Source organism: Nanorana parkeri, unplaced genomic scaffold (assembly GCF_000935625.1).
Source record: "Nanorana parkeri isolate BGI_ZX_2015 unplaced genomic scaffold, ASM93562v1 scaffold553, whole genome shotgun sequence".
Classification (NCBI taxonomy): domain Eukaryota; kingdom Metazoa; phylum Chordata; class Amphibia; order Anura; family Dicroglossidae; genus Nanorana; species Nanorana parkeri.
The window spans coordinates 941,756-967,913 of record NW_017306821.1 but is presented as its reverse complement, the minus strand read 5'-3'; the positions used below and the strand labels follow the sequence as shown (position 1 = coordinate 967,913).

The window sequence follows — 26,158 nt, the reverse complement described above, 5'->3', positions numbered from 1 at the left end:
ATATATACATATACAGTCTGTATAAAGCACATCACTTTTACAGGTTAGTAGCATGTCCACGCAACTGGAGCATAACTCGCATTCCACCTTCTATATACAGTAAACAGGCAGGTGCAGCACACTTCTATTTTTGTTTGATTCATTAAAGATGCAAAATAACAGCAACAGTTTTGCGCATGCCATGTCAAGTTTTAAGAGCATACGTTTTCTAGAAACTAGTGCTGTTATTTGCATCTTTGTATCGAATGAATAATATAAATGCTGTAACTGCCTGTAATGGGCAAGCACTTAGAGGACTTAGTATAATTATTATTGCTGAGAAAAATACTGTTGTTTTTTTTTTTTTTTAACGGGACATTTTGCTGGGAGGCAGCCCACTTTTCTCAAGGCTTACACAACCTACAAACAATATACACCCAAAGAATCCCATCCTTCAAATCTATATCCCCTTCCCGCATCCAATTGTTAACACCCATGTAAATATACCAAATATTACACATGAAAACAAAAGGACAACATCTGTCACTAGTAAAGGTAAGTAACTAATAACAGCGTTACCCTAAATTACATACAACTAAGAAAAATGTGAAAAGAGAACAGATAATTGAGTGGATGACAACAAATTACACCAGCAGGGGTGCAACAGAGCTCAGCAGTATCTCCATGATTTCAGCCATGAGGACACCCTTCTGATATAGAGTTCAGGTACCACTTGTCTGCAAGTTACTAGTTTTCCTTTAGTTCATTTATAATACCTTAGTTGTAAATAAGCATGCTTGCATCATAAGAAGGTGTTTTTGAATTGTAGCCTTCTATGTATTCCATGTATTTTCTCACTGAGAATGTTATTCATATAGTATTCTGGAAGAGTATCGTGAATTGTATGAATTGCAGAGGAGTCGTTTGGAGAAGCAGGTTGTCCACCTCACAGAAGAAAGAGATCTTTGGAGTTCTGCCACATATAGGTTGGCTAGAAAGGTGACTTTTACCAACTATAGACAGCCTAGTGTAAAAGACTATGACACATTTTGTGCTTATAGATGGTGCATGTTATAACTTGATTGCTTTAACTTGGTCATATGTTAGCATTTGATCTGTAATAATGTCACTGTGTTCTTTGATTTAGGTAATAGAAGGCAACCAGCTACAACTTGCTCGTAAAATGTACTTAAGTGAGAAGGCCTGGACAAAGGTGGTCCAGCATTTACTTGTGCTTCTTGCATCAAATGTAGGTTGAAGTATAATTGGGAAAATACAAAGTGTTCTTATGATGTTATCTGCTTTAATTTTTGGATATTAATTTTCCTATAAATAAAATCCCTTTTGAAATAAAAATATAGAACAGCATAGTATGATGCAGGTAGGTGATTACCTACTGTATGTTTATTATTGAAAGGGAATTCCTGACATATTTTTGTATTGTAAGATAGTGCTAATAAATGCTAAAAATTACAAGTTCCCGGTATTTATAGGATTCTTAAACTACCAAGAGATTGAAGCGGGTATTGGATGAATGCATATGTTAAGTAGAAGTGTTCTGTGGTAAGACAAAACTGCTCATTACAAAACTGTAGCAATCTAAAACAATAATTAGTAGGGCTGCAACAACTAATCGACATAATCGATTATAATCGATTTTTAAAATAATCGTTAGCTGCAGCTCTAATAATTAGAATTTGTCTTTCAGTGATGTAGCTCCAGTAAAATATATTCATTTTTTCTAGATTGCTGCATTGTGTACTGGATTGCTGCATTGTGTACTGGATTGCTGCATTGTGTACTGGATTGCTGCACTGTGTATTTTACCATCTCTGTCTACGACAGCCTATCAATTAACTCCTCTTTTCTTAATCACTATGTGTATAGGACACAAAGGACCTTTCCGAAATCCAACAAAGTACCGAAAAATGGCGAGAGCACATGGCCCGCTTTGATCAAGAGGTGAAGCGCAGTGAGGAGTCAAGCAGAGAGAAATTGCAGATTATCTGTAGAGATCTGAAGACATGGCACTCTTATTTTCAGGAAAAAGTCTTGTACGTGAAGATTCTTTTCAGATTTTTTAAACCCTTTCGCTGCCAGAGTTGTTTTTTTTACATACATGTTAAAATGCTCATTTTAGGACTGAAAATTGCTTAAAAACCACCAAAATTACAAATGTTCAGAAAGCAGAGACCCTAGTTGCAATGTTTTATGTCACACAGTTTTATCACCACTGTTTATCAAACCCATTAAGCCTCAAAATTGCGTAAAAGCGGAAAAAAACTTTGATACCCAAAATTGTCCATAAACAATGTGTTAAAAGTCTTTACAGGTCATCAATGTAGTTAACCATGAATAATGGCCCTAGAATTATTGCACTTACTCCAGTATGTGCAGCGATACCTAATGTGTGCTGCAATCGTTTTCATGTGTAGGTGTACTCGACACATACGTTTGTGTTAGTATGTGTGTACACAGAGGAGCACAAGGCATTTCTGGGAAGTTTTTTTATTGTATTTTTCTTTAATTTTTTTTAAAACTTCTATTTTGTACTTTATTACTAGCACATAGGGGGTGTATATGGAAATGATCAGGCAGCTTTACAGCCACCTCAATCACTTTCAGCAGAAAGCCAAAAGTCAGCTGAAGAAGCTATAGCAAACAGGAGTGTGTTTAAAGGCCAATGCTGCTGCCAACATACAGTATAACATACATTGGTGACAGCAAAAAGGTTAAACTGATGAGCCTGTTTTTAAAGTGGCTCAAATAAGAAAAGTCTATGCTGCTTATACCACTAAAGTAGGAATTTTGTTTTCACCGTAAAATAATTTTCTCTGGGTTCATTGAGTAAGCAACTTGATAATCATTCAACAACATAGGGCTTTTCTGCCACCTACAGGAGAAATTGACATTAGTCACAGAGGGTTAGGCACACATGAACACAGGTGAACCAGCCCGACAAGAGAAAACCAAAGCAAAAGGAAAACATTAAACAGCCCCTTGCAGAACCTTTTAACCAAAACTAGCATTTGCCGAAGTTATAAAACTTAGAGAATATATAATTCTTTTTAAATCCCGCACTTGAACACCCTTACAACAGCTGCTATACTACATTTTTTGTGATAATCAAAAATTTATCATTTCCATAATATGTATAAACTCGAAATCAAAGATTTTAATGCTGTATAAATCAAATAACTATGATAATATTGCACGTAGGGATAATCCAAAAAAGGAACCCAATACACTATGTTTTCAATTAAATCCACAATAATACTACATAAAGTATATACCTGTGTTGATATTGCACACATAATAAATCAGTGTCCCACATCTAAGTGATTACATACAGTAAAAACAAATCATCCACAAGTAAGGATTGCCCTTATTCATATTACACATGGAATTAAAAAAGTCCCACATCCTTGCAATTGAAACCAGTGAAATCAATCCATTCACACTAAAGAATCCTCATTCCATGATCCAGATACCATCCAATAATGTGTGATTTCATTTTGAAAACAAATGGTAAAATCAGATTCCAAATGTGCTTCCCTCAAGAGTACGCAATCACCACAGGATGTTCAATATTAAGTGTGGTCAAATAGCGCTTTTTCTAATATAATCCCTCTGTCCTACAGCCTCTCCCTTTCCTTGGTCTTTCTAAAAGATTTAGGAAACAAATACAAAGAATCTCATAGTGTAAAACTGTTAAACATTTTTATTAAAAGTAAAGATAAAAACCAAATAGGACCACCGTAGCCACACCCTCCGGCCGCAATGCAAGCACTATTTTGATCGCACTGCAGGCACAATGTGCCCCGCGATCCCGTGCGGGTGATTGCATTGCGGCCGAAGGGCGTGGCTACGGTGCCATTCACATCAATAGCCCACCACGCCCCCTCCTGCCCGGCAAAAAAGTGAGCCAGCCGCAATGCGAACCCGCTGCTTATGGTGTGAACTAACTCTAAAAGAATGGGTCGCTTTCAGGAGCTCAGTGAATTCAAGCGTGGTACCGTGATATGTTGCCACCTGTGCAATAAGTCCATCCGTGAAATTTCCTTGCTACTAAATATTCCACGGTCACCTGTTAGTGGTATTATAACAAAGTGGAAGCAACTGGGAACAGTAGCAACTCAGCCACGAAGTGGTAGGCCACGTAAAATGACAGAGCGGGGTCAGCGCATGCTGAAGTGCACAGAAGTCGACAACTGTCTGCAGAGTCAATAGCTACAGACCTCCAAACTTCGTGTGGCCTTTAGAATGTCACAACAACAGTGTGTAGAGAGATTCATGGAATGGGTTCCATGGCCGAGCAGCTGCATCCAAGCCTTACATCACCAAGTGCAATGCAAAATGTTAAATGCAGTGGTGTAAAGCACGCCGTCACTGGACTCTGAAGACGTGTTCTCTGGAGTGACGAATCACGCTTCTCTGTCTGGCAATCCGATGAACATGTCTGGGTTCGGTGGTTGCCAGGAGAATGGTATTTGCCTGATTGCATTGTGCCAAGTGTAAAGTTTGGTGGAGGGGGGATTATGGTGTGGGGTTGTCTGTCAGGGGTTGTGCTTGGCCCCTTAGTTACAGTGAAGGGAACTCTTAAGGCATCAGCATACTAAGACATTTTGGACAATTTCATGCTCCCAACTTTGTGGGAACAGTTTGGGAATGGCCCCTTCCTATTCCAACATGACTGCACACCAGCGAGTTCGGGGTGGAGGAACTGACCTGCACAGAGTCCTGCGTTAGATTCCACTGGAGAAAGTGATAATGGCCATTTTAAGCCCTTGCAATCAGGGGGAGCAGAAATTTGCACTAACTTACTGATAAATCTTTGCATAACAGATGAAACTACCTCTGTTGTGAGACAGGAAGAGAAATGAGCACCCAAAGATGAAAGGGGGGTCAGATATAGCCACAGGTACAGATGTTACTGACTGGCATCTGTAAGTAGTGCAGAGGGCACAATCTTTTCTAGCACCAAGGTCAGCATTGCACATCAAGCAGATAGAGACTTTAACTGGTGGGTCTTCTGCAGTTGTAGGGTGACTGCCCTTCTGTTTAGTGGTAGATAACTCAGAAAGAATGTTGTAGGAACAGGCAATACCCCACTCCCCCAGGAAGACTCATGTACCAACTGAGCCTGATTAGATATCAGTCTGTGGAAAGAAACTGATCTATCACTCCATTAGGCTCCATGCACATGTGGCGATCTGGCATTCCTGCGGCAAGAACCAACAGATTCCTGCAGCAGAAAAGACCTATATCTCCCGTTCAGATCCACATGAACTATCCCCTTAAATCAACCTACTGACTCTTCTTAGTATACATTAAGGAGAATTATTTGAATTTATTATGTATTTATACAGGTGAAGGTTACCATTGCTAATATTGGCAGTGTTGGAAGGGAAAATATCTTATAGTTTTGAAAGGATAATATTTTACTGTTTCTATTTAATAAGTTGCTTACTTTGTTCATGCTGATGTGTACCTTAATTTTTGTTCCTTGATTGTATTAGTGTAGATTGGCACTACTACGCAGTACCCGATGACATGGTCGTATCAGTGCTTGAAGACTTGAAAAGCTGGCAAAATGTATGTATGTTTAATAATGTAAAGCAATTTAAACTTTGTAGCTACTACGAAACAAATCTGTGCTCTCTGGTAGGGGTGTCTGGACAACACAACTGGCTAAGGGCTTGTTCACACCAATTGCTGTGCGTTCCAGAGCGGAAGCGTTCCTGCGTTCTGGGGCGGGAGTGGGCATGGCGGTGCATTAAAGCCAATGGCACCGCAGCCACGCACCCCCCTGCATTCCAGAAGCTGCCGCTCTGGAACGCACCGCGATTGGTGTAAATGGGCCCTAAAAGTTTCTTCAGAAGCAGAATTGCAGTCCAAGCACTGTGTACCATAATGTGTCGATAACAATCAGTATGAATAACAACTTGCATAACTTTTATCCCTGTAACAATATTTTTGGCTTATTGTAAATATATATGTTCTCTTTTTCATGTTATTTTCAATATACACACAGATGCTGGCTGAAGAACAGCAGCAGTTTGAGGGGAATAAAGTTCTGGGCAGTCAAGAGTCTCTGAAAGCTGCTGCTGACATCCAGAAGGAATGGTCTCAGGTTGGAGAGGATGTTCTTAGAAGACATCAGGGCTTAGATGGTACTCCTGCTCAGGAGCACAAAGCCATGGACGATCTAAATAACACCATAGAGATGCTATGCGAGCAGTACAGGAGAAGAGTGGAAGGGGAAAATGGTAAGAACCTTAAAAGGACAAAATACATTGTGGTTGCAGTTTAACCCTTTAGCTGCCAGGTCCTGAGCTCTGCTTCTAACCTAAGCTGGCCAGACCATTACTGTAGTTTTTCACCTTTTTTGTAAATTTGCAACTGAAGTTGCAAGCAGCTTTCAGAGTTTGTAAAAGACCTCCCAAACCATACATTTTCTGAAAGCACTGGACCGATAGAATAGAAAGATGATGCTACTAATTTTGTAGGTCTTGCAACAGCTGCACAAATCATTATATAAATAATATAATTATTAAATAAACATCATTTACAAGATTCCTATCAAATCTAAAAGATAAAACTGTATTAAAGTTGTATTAAGGTCTGGGCATTTTTACCTTAAAGCATTCTCTGCATTAAGATCGAAATGCCCATTACCTTTTGGACTCCCCAGTCCTACCCCTTCCCCCCCACACTTACCTGTCAGTGCCGCATGTCTCAATGCGGGGGCCAGGAAGACACGGATGCGGGAACCCAGAAAATTAGGAATTTAAAACTTTTTAAAAAATAGGAACAGACTAAGAAGGTTTAATGTCACTTTAAGTTAATAAATAGGAAAGATTTGTACATTTTAAATTGCGCCTTTTTGCAAAATGATAACAAATAAAGGTACACAAAACTGTAAATAAGCAACATACTTTTATAATTTTTTTCATTACCTTCAGGGGCTTTGGATAAATATTAGGGGTCTAATATTGATATTTCCCTTATGAAATAGTAAAAGAGATTGAGGATACCGAGTCCTCAATCTCCTTTTCTCCAACCCCAGCACCCAATGAACAGGTAGCACTCAGTACAGAGGCGTCCTGTTCATTCACAAACTGAGGAGATAGTAAATGTTTACTGTGTCCCCAGTCATGAATGGAGAGGAAGTGACGTGTAGCACTTCCTATTCATAATAAACACTTACAATCTCCTCAGTTATGAACGAACACCATTGCTGATCACTTTGTTGTTTGTTGTGAAGAGAAGGAGTGGCAAATATTTCAGATTTACTGATCCTCCGCTCTCCATCCTGAAGCGCTCCACCCTCCTCCCCCTGTCACTAGTTATCTCTCCCCCCGCAGCTCTCTACTGCACACTGGGCACCAGCATCATTATCATCTCTGTGTCCCCTCTGATCCCTGTTGTGTTTGCCGATACAGGCGGGGGGAAAGCATTGGGGATCAGAAGGGACAAATACAGTACCATGCAGCCAGTGCCTAGCAGGTAGGAGAGAGCCACAGAGCAGGGGTGGGGAGCAATCAATTTACAATGGTTAACTGTCATGACAGCTGTTCATTTACACAGCACAGGCAGGGGGAATCTTCTGCTATAAGCCGTAAGTGCGGTCTTGCGCCACAGGTCCCACATTTTAAATGTCTTGGTCATAGCAATGGCCATGGCTTGTATGTGCTTTATTCACCCACCCCCATGAACCTCCTCCACCCATTTTGGGGGGGATTTTGTATACACCCACTCTAGGGTTCTGTTGAGTACTGAGTATTTCCAGATATCAAGAAACCAGGAGGTTTCATTCTAATTAATAATGGAAATGAATTGCTAATCATTGAAACAGGGAGATTTCTGTCCATTTTTGGATGTGGTGAGGGCTTTCGGGGTTTACCTTTCTGCCACTGCGTTTTTAAGTAGACTGATTACCTTTTTTCATTTCTGAAGGTTCTGAAAGAGGTTCTTCAGGCTGGTTAGCTTAAGCTGGTTACAAGGCTGGTTAGCTTAAGCTGTGCTCTTTCACATATACACTACATTGCCAAAAATATTGGGACGCCTGCCTTTACACGCACATGAACTTTAATGACATCCCAGTTTTAGTCCGTAGAGTTCAACATTGAGTTGGCCCACCCTTTGCGCTATAACAGCTTCCACTCTTCTGGGAAGGCTGTCCACAAGGTTTAGGAGTGTGTCTGTGGGAATGTTTGACCATTCTTCCAGAAGCTCATTTGTGAGGTCAGGTACTGATGTTGGACGAGAAGGCCTGGCTCACAGTCTCTGCTCTAATTCATCCCAAAGGTGTTCTATCGGGTTGAGGTCAGGACTCTGTGCAGGCCAGTCCACCCCAAACTCGCTCATCCATGCCTTTATGGACCTTGGAGGTCTGTAGCTATTGACTCTGCAGACAGTTGGCAACTTCTGCGCACTTCAGCATGCGCTGACCCCGCTCTGTCATTTTACGTGGCCTACCACTTCGTGGCTGAGTTGCTATTGTTCCCAGTTGCTTCCACTTTGTTATAATACCACTAACAGGTGACCGTGGAATATTTAGTAGCAAGGAAATTTCATGGATAAACTTATTGCACAGGTGGTAACCTATCACGGTACCACGCTTGAATTCTCTGAGCTCCTGAGAGTGACCCATTCTTTCACAAATGTTTGTAGAAGCGTCTGCATGCCTAGGTGCTTGATTTTATACACCTGTGGCCATGGAGGTGATTGGAACATCCGAATCCAATGATTTGGAGGAGTGGCCCAATACTTTTGGCAATATAGTGTATTTTTAAGAAATATAAAACATATTTTAAAGTGTATCTGCACTTACTTTGTCCAGTAGATCGTTGCCTGTCAATTAGTAAGAACCAGTGACACCACTAACATACATAGGACTAGGGACATCACTAATGTAGGTAGGACTAGATACATTACTTATATAGATAGGACTGGGGACATTACTAATGTAGCCCAGTCCAGGGATATCACTAATGTAGAAAGGTCTAGGGACATTCCTTATGAAGACAGGCCTATGGCATCACTTAAGTAGACATCACTAATGTAGAAAGGGTTCATTTATTGGATGCCTTGTTCCTAATCTTTTCTTCTTTCTGACAGGACTTGCCAGAGGTCTCGTGGCATTTTCAAGCAGCTTGGAAAACTGGTCTGTGCCAATGTTTCGACTTAAATATGCCCCCGGCAATATTAAAGAATCTGACTGGTTAAACTTTTATCATCTTCTACCTGAATGGACTGCTCAGGCAGAAAGATTATTGAAATTAACTGGGAGTCCGAATTCAGAAGAGAAACCCATCTTAAACTCAATTGAAAAGTATGAAACATGTTAATTTATAGATTTTTCTTGCAAAGCTTGACTTATCAAATGAACGTTTCTTTTACAAATAGCTTAAATGTGTGCTAGTTCAGCTTTCACTTACAACAGTTGTCCTCTCTTGAAATAGCATTTACAAAAACCGACTGTGGAAAACGCGTGGGTGTGTGGGTGGTTATGGGGAGTGTATGGCTGTAGATGGCCTTTAACAAATACTGAATCATAAATAACATAGGTTTAAAAAAAAAACATAGAGTTGTTTTTAAAAATGAAATAATTAAATATTTACTAATAAAATATTGTTTTGCAAAACATTTATACAAATGTAATAGTACTTCTATACTTCTGCCATCAAAAGAGAGGTACTGTATACACTCAACAAATATACAGATTCACAGCACAACTATGCTTTATAAAGGATACATTGTTGCTTTCACATTTAACAATAGCATAAACACAGATTATAAAATCATCATCATCATCATGTATATCATCACATATCACTAATATTTCATAACCTCCACAGGGTACTATTGTCAATTTTCAGACATCTTTAAAAATCCTTTTGAATATTAAAGCAGTTTGCAACCAACAGAATGGAAACAGCAATTAGCATTTGACGTCACAATGATATCAGCAACCACGGTTGCACACAAACAGGGTGCAGGCTGCAAACCACTGGAGTAGACTTTAGTGCAGCCTTTTCAGCATGTACCGGCAGAAGCTTGGTATTTTTATGCTATACTTAATATGCTGTTTTAATTATTTTTACTGATGTCATTGTGACAGTGCTATTATTATTATTCTATTTGCTGGTGATAATTGTAATATACATGGGAGGGGGGGCTAGTTGAATAATAAAAGATGTCTGACCGTTAAAAGAAGGGCTGCAAAGGTCCTGAAAGTTATTGCTATGTAATATATACCCTTTTATCAAGTGATTCTCCTATTTTGCTGCTGCAAAAGCATTTATAAAGACAGTTGTGCTGTTGACATCTGTGGATTTGGTTTGGATATTGGGGAGGGTCATCCATCTGTTGTGTTTAGCACCCACTACCACTGTTGCCAAGTATGCCATTGTGCAGCCTGTAAATACTCATTCTATAGGTGTATGCATTACTTACAGGTTGGAGTCTGAAGATGTCTTTAAGATGCTGCAGCACTGGGTTCTGAATATCACAAGTGGAATGGAAAGGGACAATGTGCAACTTACCCAGCAGGTTTTTAGATTTTGTTTTATGATTACAATAAAGGCTAATCAATGTTTTTTAAATGCATGCATTCCAGCAATGGCTGCATGACATGCCTGTGGGCGCATTACTTAATGGAGGCAACAGTGGACCATGGCTGTGGAAAGTGTGTTGGCATGGTAGCTTGAAGACTCCATTGGGAGAGTCAAAGTTCGGAAATAAAAGGGTGCCAAATGGAAGGCCAAGCATGCCTTTAATTGTTCACAAATCGACTAAGCAAACAATTGGGAGAGTGACAGTGACAATGCAGGAGAATTATTGGGAGACAAAGAACCATGTTCAAAGTTTAAATACAATTTTGCTGATTGGATTTTCATATACGTCAACATGTAGAACAGCAGACATGTAATGTGAAAACCACATTAAAATGACCTTCAGGTAATGTGTACCCACCTAGAATACAGTAGGGGTTGATTTATGAAAACTGGAGCAGACAAAATCTGCAGCAGCTGTGCATGGCAACCAATCAGCTTCTCTCTTCAGTTTGTTCAGTTAAGATTTGAACATGAAAGATAGATGCTGATTGGTTGTCATGCACAGCTGCTCCAGATTTTGTCTGCTCCAGTTTTCATAAATTCCCTTCAGTGTGGTTTCCCTTTAAACCAAAAGACATGTCTCAGTAATTTTGTGCTGTCTACAAACTTCTGTATTTTGCCTCATATCCAATCATTCTATATAGTCGTGTTCTTGTACACTGTGAGCCATGAAGGTACAGCTGTAGTTTCATTTAGAACATTCTGAATATATCAAATACATCTTTCCTGCTACAGGTAACAACCCTTCACACAGCAATGGTCCAGTACATGGTGAATGTCCTGATCTTATTATCTCCAGACTACTCCTCTGATCCCTCAGACACTACACATACTGGGTTTGGTGAGGAAGAGTTTGCTACTACAGTTCCTGTGCAGAATGTTCAAAAGCAAGCCCTTGAATTATCCGTCAAATTAAACAATTTCTCCATTTACATCATGAGGTAAGCTTATATCTGAATACAATATCCACAGCATACTGATCAAGTGGTTGTGGCCCATTTAAAGTTACACTACAGTCAAAATTGAAAATTAAGCCTTAAAATTCAGAGGAACAGCCCTGAAATATATACAGAAGAACATCCTATCTACTTTTGTTTTTCATCCAGACGTAGCTGTAGAGCACTAATCCATACTGGTCCTTTTTGTCAGTGATCTGGTAAATTTAGAACCCCTGCATGTACTATAGGAGAGGAATTCCCATCTATACTCACTGTAAGTTCCTTGCTGTCTTGTACAGGAAGCTTGGCGTAAAATAAACTTCAGTACAAAGAATTAACACACAGCCACCAATGAGGTTCAAGCCTGACTTATGATTGGTACAGAAAGCATAGAGGAAGGGAGTTGGACAGCTTCAGAAAGAACATTTCCAGTGGCTCTGTGATGTGCTTCCGGGATTCTGTATACAGAGTATTACGGAAAACTAACATTAAGGAAACCTGAGTGAACTTTCTGATTTAGCACAGTTGCAACATTTGGTGGATAGCATTATCATTTCTATGCAAAGGATCAACGAGACTACCTGGGAATGGGTAGGACCTACACTGATTTTCTCAGGTTTTTATTCTCCAGGAAGGGTACCTCTACTTCACTATTGTTTTTTGTAATCAATGCCAGAAAGCTTGGTAACATACCTTTCAAGTCCAGTTCCAGCCAAAACATTCTTTTAGTAGATAGAGTGGGGAAAACGGGATGTACAGATACTTTTCGAGTACCAGTGCAGATACTTGGCATTTTCATGAGAACTACCAGGGCTGCAGTGGTTGCAGCTGGGACCTGGCTCTGGCACCTCACCACTGTCCTGAAATCATTAGTCTGTATTGTTTTAGAAAAACTGTCACATGACAATAAACAAAAATGTATCAGTACTCGTACTTGTAAGTACTCGGCAAGTACCAGTACTCGTACTCGCAAAACTGGTATCTGTGGATCCCTTTATTTATATTTATAAAAACAAAATCGTACATTAAAACAGAGATGTACAAATCCCAGGAGCTCGGTGTGCTCCTTACAAATGACAGCTGCCTCCTAATTTTTGAATTTTTCTCTAGTGTAGTCTTGGAGCTCAAAAGTATCGGTACGTGTACTCGTACTTGTACCGAGTACTGTACTTGGTATCTGTGCAACCCTAGGGAAAAGTTAATATTTCTGTCAGGTTTTCTATCCTGTTTTTGACCCTATCAGATTCTTTTCCCCCCCATCATGAAGGTACAGCTGTAGTTTCATTTAGAACATTCTGAATATATCAAATACATCTTTCCTGCTACAGGTAACAACCCTTCACACAGCAATGGTCCAGTACATGGTGAATGTCCTGATCTTATTATCTCCAGACTACTCCTCTGATCCCTCAGACACTACACATACTGGGTTTGGTGAGGAAGAGTTTGCTACTACAGTTCCTGTGCAGAATGTTCAAAAGCAAGCCCTTGAATTATCCGTCAAATTAAACAATTTCTCCATTTACATCATGAGGTAAGCTTATATCTGAATACAATATCCACAGCATACTGATCAAGTGGTTGTGGCCCATTTAAAGTTACACTACAGTCAAAATTGAAAATTAAGCCTTAAAATTCAGAGGAACAGCCCTGAAATATATACAGAAGAACATCCTATCTACTTTTGTTTTTCATCCAGACGTAGCTGTAGAGCACTAATCCATACTGGTCCTTTTTGTCAGTGATCTGGTAAATTTAGAACCCCTGCATGTACTATAGGAGAGGAATTCCCATCTATACTCACTGTAAGTTCCTTGCTGTCTTGTACAGGAAGCTTGGCGTAAAATAAACTTCAGTACAAAGAATTAACACACAGCCACCAATGAGGTTCAAGCCTGACTTATGATTGGTACAGAAAGCATAGAGGAAGGGAGTTGGACAGCTTCAGAAAGAACATTTCCAGTGGCTCTGTGATGTGCTTCCGGGATTCTGTATACAGAGTATTACGGAAAACTAACATTAAGGAAACCTGAGTGAACTTTCTGATTTAGCACAGTTGCAACATTTGGTGGATAGCATTATCATTTCTATGCAAAGGATCAACGAGACTACCTGGGAATGGGTAGGACCTACACTGATTTTCTCAGGTTTTTATTCTCCAGGAAGGGTACCTCTACTTCACTATTGTTTTTTGTAATCAATGCCAGAAAGCTTGGTAACATACCTTTCAAGTCCAGTTCCAGCCAAAACATTCTTTTAGTAGATAGAGTGGGGAAAACGGGATGTACAGATACTTTTCGAGTACCAGTGCAGATACTTGGCATTTTCATGAGAACTACCAGGGCTGCAGTGGTTGCAGCTGGGACCTGGCTCTGGCACCTCACCACTGTCCTGAAATCATTAGTCTGTATTGTTTTAGAAAAACTGTCACATGACAATAAACAAAAATGTATCAGTACTCGTACTTGTAAGTACTCGGCAAGTACCAGTACTCGTACTCGCAAAACTGGTATCTGTGGATCCCTTTATTTATATTTATAAAAACAAAATCGTACATTAAAACAGAGATGTACAAATCCCAGGAGCTCGGTGTGCTCCTTACAAATGACAGCTGCCTCCTAATTTTTGAATTTTTCTCTAGTGTAGTCTTGGAGCTCAAAAGTATCGGTACGTGTACTCGTACTTGTACCGAGTACTGTACTTGGTATCTGTGCAACCCTAGGGAAAAGTTAATATTTCTGTCAGGTTTTCTATCCTGTTTTTGACCCTATCAGATTCTTTTCCCCCCCACTTCCTGTCCTGCTGACACGCTATCACACCATGGTACACAGAGCGTCACTGGGAAAGGAAGTGAGGAGAAATTTCCCCAGTAGGAGCTCAATGACAACTGAATATGTTGCAATGACGGGGGCCCGCAAATGAAAGGAAATGTTCCCAACATGAGCAGAGCAACATAAATCTGACATAGGGTTTAACCTTTTCTCACTCTATCCAAACAAAATACCTTAAGCTAGAGTTGGGCTTTCAGTTAACATTTTTAGTTCTGGTTCAATTTCAGTTATCTTTTGTATCCTAGGTGTTGCCAGGAGATGGTGGAGAGCATTCCTCAGAATGAGGATGACGGTTATGAGCTGAGGCAGCTACAAACAATCAAGGTGTGTGATTACTAGTATATATACAGTATGTACGTACAATACCTGTATATATATTTACCCCTGATGCCCAACATGCAGTTCTTTGCTGCCCCCAGTAGTGGAAACATTGATTTGCTAAGGGTCTGTAATAGCAGTTAACTCTAGCAGTCTCAGGTAACATGTCCCCAGTCTCTATCTGTCGCCTGCTAGAAGGTTTCCAGTATTCAACAACACATGCAGCATGTCTTCAATCTTTGAGTAGTATATCTGCAGTCTCTAAAATCTTTAGCATTACATATACTGAATATTATGTGCAGCCCTTTGGTACTTTTAAAGGCTGCAGTTGAGGTCCCCTATTCCTCATAAATTGGCAACCCATACATTGCAGAATTATCTCCTGTCCTTACACACTATCTGAATATCAAGGAGGTCTCCTGGAGTGAGTATCCTATACAAAATGTTGAACCATTACCATGAGACTAGAAACACACAGAGTAATTTAGAAAAGGAAGAACATTTTAAATATGGAATCTTACGGGCTCCACGACAGGAGCATTGGGGTTGCACTGGCAGCTATTCCCAGCACATTCCCAATCCAATGATAAAGCAAATTGCCTTGTTTACAATCAGTTTGCCTTGGATAAAAGTATGGCATGCTGTCATTTTTTTTTCAGCACAGTGTGATGGGGCACAGAACAACTGCATTGCACTGCACGGTGGCTGATACAATTGAATAAAATGTCACTTGAAATGAATAGTGACATTTGAATAAAATTCAAAAAGTAAACAGTGCTCAGCGCTGTGATCGGCGCATCAGCACTGTTCCTTCTAGTGCACACCAGTGGCCATACATTTAAATCATGTGTATGTGGATCACAGTGCAGTTCTTTTAAGACTTGCAACAACAGGTTAACTGCTTTGCTGCATCCACAGGCTTTTACAATTAGTGTGTTAAAAAGGTTTACTATTTCTCTTTAAATAAAAAAGTTAATGTACATTTTTTTAAATCTTCCTTTTTTAATCTTTTTTTTTGTTGCATGTGTTCTTATTCATTGTTCTTCTTTGTCTTCATCATCTTTTACTTTACTTCGGCAGAGTTCATGTGATGAGTGGATTGAAACTTGCCGACTGCTTCTATCAAAAGTCAAAGATAAGAAAGGCCCTTCTGAGACAGCACAACACCCTCACATCAGTGAGACCAAGGTAGAATATTTGATATGTTTTTGTCAGTGTGAATAAGGATTGTGTGTGGTTAGGAATTCTTTTTTTGGGGTGTTTGAAGAAGCCAACATGCTATTTGCTCCAAAATTGATTCACACATACTGTAAATTGCTTTGCCCATACGTCTTAAGGTGGCCATACACTGTACAACCATCGCAAGACCCTAGTCTTGCGATGGTTGTAAAGTAATTAAAAAAACGTACGATCTGCCCATCTTGGACAGGCAGATCGTACTTGCGATCATCGCAAGCCCGCCCCCCTGAGGGGCAGGCTTCCAATGACCGCAATGCTGAACGGGCAGTGTGCGCACCGGCCCGTTCGGCATTTGTCTCCCGAGCATCATTCAAACCAGCCGAAAATCGTAAGATTTTCGGCTGGTTTTCTAGCATGCTCCTTAGACAAAAGACGTGCGACCGTACAGTAGAAACGGTCGCACGCCTTCATTCACACTGCACAATTCTCGTATGATCGCGGGATTTCCCGCGATTCTCGTACGAGAATCGTGCAGTGTATGGGGACCTTTACAGTCATCCTGCCATGGCGTGAAAAACTACCAAAGCTGATAGGTGCCTGCTTTGATCTTCAAAACATCTTCTGTGCTCTCCCACTGTACTCGTAGCTTGGGGTAGTATTTAGGTTATTACAAGTACACAATGATGCCCCTTTCCTTGTGTTTTTAGACTATACACCAATTCACTCTTACAAGGTGTTAATGAGATGGTACTCAACACCGGATAAGATATCTAAATTCTTCCCTGAGGCACCTCCCAACTGCCTTTGGAGCTGTGCCTCCCAGGGTACAATGCATCATATTTGGTGGGCTTGTCCTAAAGTACAGAAAATGTGGATAGGAGTATGTATTCTTTTCAGGTCCATACTGTGGCGAGTTGATATGTGACCCTTGGAAAGCGCTCTCTTATAGGAAAGTATGAAACATTACGATTTATGAACATGGTCCTGCCTCTGGTGGCCTCATGTTTTCCCACCATCCCTCTCTTTCATCTTAAACCTCTTCTTCTTTTGTTCATGTCTTAGCTATTTCCTCTCTTCCCTTCTCATCTATGTGTCTTTTCTCGTGGTTTTCTCTTCATCTCTATTCTTTTTTCTTTGATTGGCATATCATCCTTATATCATAGGGCATTCCGTGTGGTCGATGGTTACTTTTGTGTTTGCCAAACCCCTCCCCCCTTCCCCGTGTGCTTCATTGGGAGTTGTTAATGATTCCTCACCTTAGTCTACCTGGTCAGGCTGGATCAGGATGTATGTACCTTTTATGACTTCAGTTGCCCTTCTGATTTTCAGCCTGGTTTACTGAAATTCTTCCCTGCCTAGCTTTAATTTTTACTATGCTATGAATCCTTAATGCGTAACGTTGCCATTTTATTCTGAATCTTTACACTACTGCTTACATATCTTATAGTCTTTGTTTAACTTCTGTCAAAACTAATAACATTTATGTAAAAGTATATCATTCTTGCTTTATGAACTGTTATTACTTCCAGGATGTAAGCCTGATACTAGTAGACAGGAAGTGCCAGTAAATACAGAGGATGAGGGGCTTACAGGAAAACCCCTTCAGGGTGAAACACATACAGTAACTCTTGAGGTAGCACACAATAATCAAAGGTGGTCATAAAATATATTAAAATTGAGAAAGATATGCTAAACAAAGAAAATGTATATCAATTTACAAACAAAATTATAATAGAGTAAAATGGACATCTCATATATAGCTAATTTCTAAGGTTTTAATTGACTGCACAAAAATCATTCCATAAATGCAGCTTCATGCTATTTATTGTACCTCGGTCTGAAATGATCTCTGTATATGCTGTACTGCCTTTGATGTTAGAAAGGAAGCTTCTAATACACTCACTGTCCATCTCATCAGGTGATTAGATCTAATCAGAAGAGTTATTTCTGTGTTATCACACCTTCTATATCAGACTCTCAACCAAGGTACTGTGGCATCCTGGAGTGCCATCTGGCTTTCTCAGGGATGCCGCAAAGATTTTGCACTGTCATGCATTTCCATGGTGCTGTGGGATGTCCGCCAGCACCATGGGAATGAATTACACTAATCCAAGGCGGGTAGGATCCATACAGAAGAGGATGGAAGTTTGCCTCTACCCAGGTCTGCTCCCCCTCCAATCCACTGCCATGCAGCCACAGATCCTGATATTATGGTAGGACTCTCATGTGAAGGGGGGACTGAATACTCTGATGTCAAGGGGGGAGGGGGGGCACTGTTGTGAAGGAGGACTGAGGACTCTGATGTGAAGGAGGAGTCACTGATGGGAATGGGGTACCTCTTTTTTTTGCATGGGGTCCCCTCTTATCTCAGATATGATCTTTTGTGATGGGGGTCTCTTATGTGAAGAGTGGCGCCTGATATGAAAGGGGTGATTATGTGAAGGGGTCTCCTGGTGTAAGGGGGGAGCTTCTGATGTGAAGTTGGGCTCATAGTGTAAAGGGGGACTCTGGTGTGAAAGAGGTGGCCTCTAATGTGAAGAGGGGGACGTCACTTTTTTTTGTGCTTTTGCACCAGACCCCTATTTCAGATAAGGGTCTGGTAGGGATTGTGGATGGGCCACACATCTTTTTGTGTGTGCGTGTGTTTTTTTACATTTAGTCTGTGGTGCCTTGAGATTTTGCATTCTTTTCAAGGGTGCCATGACTAAAAAAAAGGTTGACGAAAGCTCCTATATACAGTATCTCACAGAAGTGAGTACACCCCTCACGTTTTTGTAAATATTTTATTATATAATTTCATGTGACGACACTGAAGAAATGACACTTTGCTACAACGTAAAGTAGTGAGTGTACAGCTTGTATATCAGTGTACATTTGCTGTCCCCTCAAAATAACTCAACACACAGCCATTAATGTCTAAACCGCTGGCACGGCTTTCTTCAGCATGACCCGCCCACCCGGTCCCTTCATTCAGAGATTTCACAGAGTATGCCCCCTTATTGGCATTACTGTCCATCCGGATCAAGGCACACCACAGGTCAGTATTGGGTTCAGTTGCCTATATGGCAAATGGATTCCGAACACAAATATATATATATATATATATATATATCTCGGCGCTCTGGTTTACTGCCATAGACCCAAGACTCCAGCTACTCACATGGCCACCACCGGACAGTGTCATAGATAAAAGTGCCCAGGAACACCTCTGATGTTGGAGAGATTAATCATAGTTGTATTAATAATGAAACATGTGTTTAATGATTTTAAATGCTCTGGAGTCTACAGGATAACTATGACATTCTATTAAAACAAATATAATTTTGGATTCTTTAACTAACATTACTACAAAGCTGTTGGCGTGATAGTCAAGCACACGTGCAGGTTTTTTCACAAGTGTATGTTAATATTGTAGGGTATGATACATGCTAACGGATCCAGTCTTCAGAATGGAGTGACATCTGAACATGACGTTGTAAAGATAATTGGTTATGATGGAAACATTTGCATGAAGAGCTTGAAAGATGAAATCCCTGTCACTCATGAGGTTAGACCATCTACCTAATATGATGTAGTGCTTAAGCCACCTCCCTACATTCAGTGTCTGATTACATATGTTTTTCCTTAATAGAGTGCTTTACAAGTTAGCAGGCCAACCACCTCAAAATCTATGCAAGCTTTTCAGTCCTTGACATCTCTGGAACAAATGGAAAAGAGACTTTTGTGAGTACATACAAATACCGTTTTCAGATTTATTATATAATGAGCTTGGTATGGTCTGAGTCAGTAGGATGTTACAAAAAGGGAAAAAACCCCCCCACAAACTGTTGGAATTAGGATTGGGTGAAGTAATCAAAATTGTGTAGCCTTACACTGCAAAGAACAACACGATTGCAGTTAAATCATTTAAAGCAGAACCCCAGACAAGTAGCTAAGCAGTTAAAATATACATATGAAAACGGTTGTATTTGCCAAAGGATTTGTATTTCTATGTGATTATGAAAGGCTGAAATCTAGGCAAATTCAGGTATTTATACTAGTTGTCTTTAAAGAGAAATAATTGGAGTTTTCCAAATTAACCCTTGCACTGCAAGGGTTAAGTGCTTGTTTTGGTCTAGGGGTAAAAATAAAGAAAATATACTCATCAGATCTTTAGCCCCTCCTGGCTTCTAGACCAGTCCCCACAGCCTTTTCTCCCCTGTGAGAACTTCATGTCTAATGCAGGTCCATTACATGTGAGGGCACCAAAGGACATACAACAGCTGGAGCAGATCGGGGGAGAGGGGAGCTCTGACTGCCGAGGCTCAGGTGAGTATATCTTCTTTTTCTCTATCGTCCATTGAGGGACACAGGGCCGCGGTGGTGTTCGCTCTCTAAGAATGTATATCTTTTGCCTCATATTACGCAGAGTGGTCATTTTTAGCAGGGGAAGCCGGGGATCTCTGAATTTCTTCACATACACATTGCCGCAGTTATACTGCTGTCTGCAGATACCATGCCTCAGCTATTTGAGGTTTTTCTCTCTTCACCGCGGTCAGGGCCATGAGTAGTTCTGAGGGAAATTGTGGCATTTTTATTTCATCTGTATTTCACAGATATGTCTATTTATAAACAGAAGGGTAAGTAGGCCTTTCTCTTTAGTAGTTGTTTGTAAAGTAGAGATTGTGATGGTAATGAGGTCTGGGCATCTCAATATTAATTAGAACATTCAATTTCTGTCTCATTAAAGCTTATTGAAATTCATCACTTCTAGATATAAGTAAATCAGATCACCCAACAAATAGACGGTCTGTTTAAGCGAGTTTGGAAAGCTTAAATTTTCCCTTTATGGCTTTCATTAATTGGCCCAGGCCTAGCTGTTTATTGGTACCAATCAGAAAACTTTGAAATGATAAGTCAACAGCCAGCACATCTCCTACAGTTTGCTTGGTCTGCAACAAAGGAATGCTTGGTATCTCCCTCAGGCTAATAAACAGAAGTTCCAATCTAACACAATATTCATAACTCCAGCCTTGGGGGTAGTACCTTTTTAATAAATATGTATATAGCTGTGTCTCTTCAAATGAAATCTGTACATACTAGACATGAGTGGTTTAGGAAGGCCAGAGGCCTAAAAACGCACATTAACCCTCCTGAGCCAGCCATACTTCCCAAAGATGCCAAGTTTGGTGTCTATGGCAAGCTAATTTCATAATACACACTGATATGTGGTTTATCCGATGGTAAAATATGGACACAGGGTTGTTACTAAATTCAGTTTGGTAGGGGCCGGAGAGTGTATCATAAACCCCTCAGCCCTCCTATTCTGCTCGCTGAGCCCTCCTGATTGGACTAGGGGCCGGCTCAGTGACACCCCCAAGAGGGCTCACGAAAAGCGGCTGTGCAAGGCAGCCAGAAGCTCGTCATAAAATCAAAAGAGGCTTGTGTACCATCAAAGAAGAGCTCCCCTCTTGCAAGCCTTGCAGTCTGGACTATGCTAGAACTGACAAAAACAGGACTTGTTAAGTACTCTCCTATTTATTTCCATTTATTGTACTGTTATTTGTCTCTTTGTAACATCCTTTTTCTGGGTATTTTTCAGGCACTGTTTTTTTTATTAAAAATGATCTTTTAAACCGGTTAAGCTTATCTCTATGCTCTAAATAAGAACTTAAAAGTATCCTTGTATCTTTAAAGAGTGCTAAAAACCGCCGTGAAAAACCTGTAATGTTCCCGTCTGAAAGGACAGTAGCATCATAGGCATTGTTTACATTTCTGAAGGAAGCCATGTATATGCCCAGATCCTGGTGGTGGGAGACTCCATCATCAGGCGGACTGACAGGGTAATCTGTCATCAGAACCGTGAGCGTCGAACAGTGTGCTGCCTACCGGGGGCCCGTGTTCGACACATTGCGGAACGAATTGACAGATTACTAGATGGGGTTGGGCACGACCCCGTTGTCATGGTGCACATCGGCACCAATGACAAAATAGGAGGAAACTGGAGTGTCCTAAAAAGGGAGTTTCTGGAAGTAAGGAGATTAAGGGGGGACATGATTTTCATGTACAAAATGTTCTATAGTCATAGCGACATTAGCAACAAACTATTTACGACTAATTACGTAACAAAGACTAGAGGCCACCACCTGAAACTGGTAGAAAAAAATTCAAACACAAGGGGCGGAGGGGGTTCTTCTCAGTTCGAGCGGTTAGGGTCTGGAACTCACTGCCGCAAGCAGTAATTTCAGCTAATAGTGTGGAATCATTCAAGAAGCTTTTGGACGATTTCCTGAGAAACGGTAATATACAGGGGTACAGGTACTCCTAATAACGAGATGACACAGGGACCCACACACACACACACACACAATAGGTTGGACTTGATGGACATGTGTCTTTATTCAACCTCAAATACTATGTAACTATGAATTGTCACAGCGTTTGCTGGGAACGTTGTTTCCTTTAGAACATGGCAGCTGTTATTTGGTGTAAAAGGTTAACTGCAGAGTTAACCAAACCCCAGTGACGTTTGCGGTCAGTCTGCTGGACAGGACAGTGGTGACAGGCTTTTGGCAGATGTGTAGGCAAAATCTTTTGGAAAATGAAGGACTACCAGGCACTCTACGTGACTTAGGAAGCCATGTATATGCCCAGTAGATCCATCCTCCTGGCTGCCCCTCCTTTCAAGAGAGGGAGGGGGGTTGGGGCTGTATTTAGTATGTGTCTGGAGTTCAGCTTTAAAGATTTCTGAATGGTTGTTGCACTGAACAAATGACAATTTCTCTTTGCACTGGTTCATAGAAGAGGCCAACAATACTTTATTTGATGTACAAAATGACTATCAGATTTATTATTATCCACTCTTGTTATCTTAAAGGCATGCAGAGATGAGGGCTCAAAAAGCCGAAGAACGATCCGAGGATCTGGATGAGCAATTAAAAGCAGCACTGCAGAAAATACAAGAGCTAGAAATCAAATATCAAGAAGATGAAAACAAAGTAGAGGGTACAAATTTACACCTGTATAACTTGCATACGAAAATAACACCCCTATATACATTTTCCAAAAAACCTTTAGAAAATCATAGCTATGCTATTCATTTACCAAATTGCTGTAATGTTTCAGTTTAAAGTGTACCTATGGCCCAAACTTTTGTTTTTCATTTATGGTAGAGTTGAAAAGGGTTAAAGTTGAACACTAATTTTGGCTTCCCTCCAGCCTTTATTGGGGTTTTACATCATTTTCAGGCCTAAAATGTGGAATATAACATGGGTGCAAAAATTGAAAAAAGGGCCTCAGTCATGAAGGGGTTAATCAATGTCCATACAGGTCCAGATTAAAGGTGAGTATTACAACAGAAGGACGTTACATGTCCTGGGCTAGTCATTAGAAAACTAGATATCAGCTTTAAAACTAAAACCCCGGTGTGTCATGGGGATGCTACCGGAGGTGAGAGGAAATATCTCCAAAATTAGGAGAATGCCCCATTAGTTGTCACAAAAACAAGTGTCCCTATTAAAAGATATCCCCACTTCATCTTCCATCTTGTTCTCTAAAATGTTGAATTTCACATTTTTTACCAGGGCAAATAGGGAGGGGGAATCTCCCTCGAGCGGACACAAAAGCAATAAAAATGTACTGCTCTATTCAAAACTAGAAAAAAAATTATCTTTGGCTATGTATACACTTTAGGGTTACTCCATTAAAACCGATATGGGGGGTTTGAAGTAATTTTCAGGTCCAAAATGAGGATTATAACATGGGTGCAAAAAAACAGCATTGGTCATAAAGGGGTTAATCCATATACACACTGTTTTTCCAGCTGTTTTCTGGCCGGTCACTTAATGCTTGGGGGAGACTTCTTCAGGTCTTCTCTGATGGTGGGCAGTCCTAAGTCCCCGTTCACACCTAGGTGTTCTGTGAATGTGTGGCAAACGCACACAAAAACTCCAGGTTGGGCTGCTCTTCGCAGCAATGGAACCCCCCGAAAATGAATGATTCCATATACACACCTTTTTCCAGCTGTTTTCTGGCAGGTCACTTAATGCTTGGGGGAGACTTCTTCAATGGTGGGCAATTCTTAGTCCCCGTTCAGAGCAAGGCCTTCCGTGAACGTGTGGCAAATGCAAAAAAAAAATGTGCTTTGATGTGTGTTGGCAAAACGCATAAAAAACATGTTTTCCTGCATTTTACATGGAACGCATGTCACAGATTTTGCTGCATATACTACTATCCCATGTGTGTTGCACGTGCAGGAACCCATTAAAACCAATAGGGATTGGTGGCAAACGTGGAAACAAAACATGCACTAAGGCCCCGTTCACACCAAGGCGTCAGCGTTTTTGCGCGTTTAGATATCCCCCGCCACATGCCTACCCAATGTAACTCCTTTCCAGGTGCTGCAGTAACTTGCGCATGGCACTGCATTTGAAGTAGAAAACAATGTCAGCAGTACACCTAGGAATCTTCATTTAATAATGCCTTTCTTAACGTTCATTCAGAATATCAAAAAGCAATGTTTCAGGACTTTGTAGGGTCCCTTCATCAGGCAAACGTGACAAATAAGTGCAGACAACATACCAAACATATATACCAGTGTGAAATACTTGCCTTCTATGACACCATAATGAAGAAGTCCTCTTCCCACCATGATGTAGTAAACATAAGCAAATGTATAGAACAATCCAGCCCAATAAAGGGACCTTGCAAGAAATCAAATGTTGCCATTTTTGATATGGTGAACTAACATCAACAAAGGAATGACTTGATGTAGATTTATAGGTGTGCTGGTGACATATGTTTTACTTGTTTGACAGACTGGACTTAAAGTAAGCAGGTTGAAGGATGTTCGGTGTCTTTAAACCCAGAAGACGAGCAGTGCTGGAACACAGAGAGGATATGTTTGCAGGGCACAGTCCTAGAAAGGAGCAGAATTATACAGCAAGAGATACTTTATGTTCAAATTCGCTTGACAATCAGATTTTTATTTTTCCTAAAAACTATAGTCCTGTACTTTTAGTAGTTTCCCTTAATAGGTTGGCCCTCCCATTATCCTTCAAATCTTACATTTATCTATCCCCGTTCCTCGGCGATCTTTGCTGTGCAGCCTCCTGAGTGCATTGTGATTGTGGCTTGCAGAAGTGGCAGGGCCTGGCCAAGAGGCAGACCTTTGAAGAAGAGGATGTGTGGTGTCCAGAAGGATTCATAGAGTAGAGACTGGGAAAGGGGGGGTGCAAACCTATAAAAGATAACCATAATAAACCTGTCCTTTTCATTTGTCATATTCTGGGGTATTTCTGATTTTATTACCTCCAAAAAATAGCCAGTCAACAATGTACATCTCTCCCATCTTGTTCTATATGTTTGGTTTACATATGATATCAACCTTATTTTGTTCCTAGAATCCCCAGCTGCCAAAGAAGTTATGAATGAACCAGTTCACCTTCCAGCTCCCACCAAGAAGAGACCCAAATCAAGCAAAGTCAAACAACATAAATGAATATATACATCACTTAAAGCTGATCTCCAGGCAGACATGAAAAGGAAACATCATGTAGTGCAATAATGCCTAAAGTTAGTCTAACAAAGATAGATGCTTACAGGAGGGGAAAGCACTCCATCTCTGTGAGTAGCCAATGCAGACATACTTCAGTGGTGGTCCTTCCAGCAGTTTATACTTCTCCCTGGTGGCATAGGTGTGTATATACATCACAACAGCTACCAAAAAGTATATTTAATACTTTGGCAGTTTAAAAGTTGATGAAAATGTATTAAAAATGTGGTAGTTTTATTTTTTTACATGCACTTCAACTATTTAGCTTTTGGTTAGGGTTCACCTTTAGGCCTCATTCACACAGCTAAGAGCCACCCCATACAGATCCGTGCACGGCCGTATCTGGCCACTCCCGGGTACGAAAGGTGCTGCGTGTGATTGTACGCAGCAACCTGTTCTTCTCTATGGGAGTACGCGGCCGTACGCTCACTCGAGCTGCACATCCGTGCGGGTGTCTGTGCTCGGACACAGACAGGATCCATACTGTCTGTGTCCGAGTACAGACACCCGCACCCACACTGATGTGCAGTTCGGGTGAGCGTACGGCGGCGTACTCCCATAGAGAAGAACAGGTTGCTGCGTACAATCACACGCAGCACCTGTCCTTCCCGGGTGCGGCCAGATACGGATCTGAATGGGCTGGCTGTTAGTCGTGTGATTGAGACCTTAGTATACATAATATGCCTGTGTATTATGTTTATAAAGCACATGTGTGTTTGTGGATATTAAAAAACTAGAATGTTCACCCTGGCCGTAAAA

At 40.7% G+C, this 26,158-nt stretch overlaps 1 protein-coding gene across 1 annotated transcript in view; it reads left to right on the top strand.

Annotated features, from left to right (window-relative positions):
* AXDND1 (axonemal dynein light chain domain containing 1) overlaps nucleotides 1-25,369 on the top strand; it is a 43,107-nt gene extending 17,738 nt beyond the window's left edge. The window contains exons 10-25 of the mRNA XM_018561958.1: nucleotides 858-978; nucleotides 1,127-1,228; nucleotides 1,867-2,033; nucleotides 5,499-5,574; nucleotides 6,014-6,248; nucleotides 9,103-9,316; nucleotides 10,443-10,536; nucleotides 11,337-11,542; nucleotides 11,751-11,757; nucleotides 12,868-13,073; nucleotides 14,616-14,694; nucleotides 15,769-15,876; nucleotides 19,283-19,414; nucleotides 19,499-19,590; nucleotides 22,724-22,851; nucleotides 25,248-25,369. Of these exons, the coding sequence (XP_018417460.1) occupies nucleotides 858-978; nucleotides 1,127-1,228; nucleotides 1,867-2,033; nucleotides 5,499-5,574; nucleotides 6,014-6,248; nucleotides 9,103-9,316; nucleotides 10,443-10,536; nucleotides 11,337-11,542; nucleotides 11,751-11,757; nucleotides 12,868-13,073; nucleotides 14,616-14,694; nucleotides 15,769-15,876; nucleotides 19,283-19,414; nucleotides 19,499-19,590; nucleotides 22,724-22,851; nucleotides 25,248-25,345 (2,065 nt within the window). The 3' untranslated portion in view covers nucleotides 25,346-25,369. The remainder of the gene's footprint in view (nucleotides 1-857; nucleotides 979-1,126; nucleotides 1,229-1,866; nucleotides 2,034-5,498; nucleotides 5,575-6,013; nucleotides 6,249-9,102; nucleotides 9,317-10,442; nucleotides 10,537-11,336; nucleotides 11,543-11,750; nucleotides 11,758-12,867; nucleotides 13,074-14,615; nucleotides 14,695-15,768; nucleotides 15,877-19,282; nucleotides 19,415-19,498; nucleotides 19,591-22,723; nucleotides 22,852-25,247) is intronic.
* The last annotated feature ends 789 nt before the right edge of the window (nucleotides 25,370-26,158 follow it).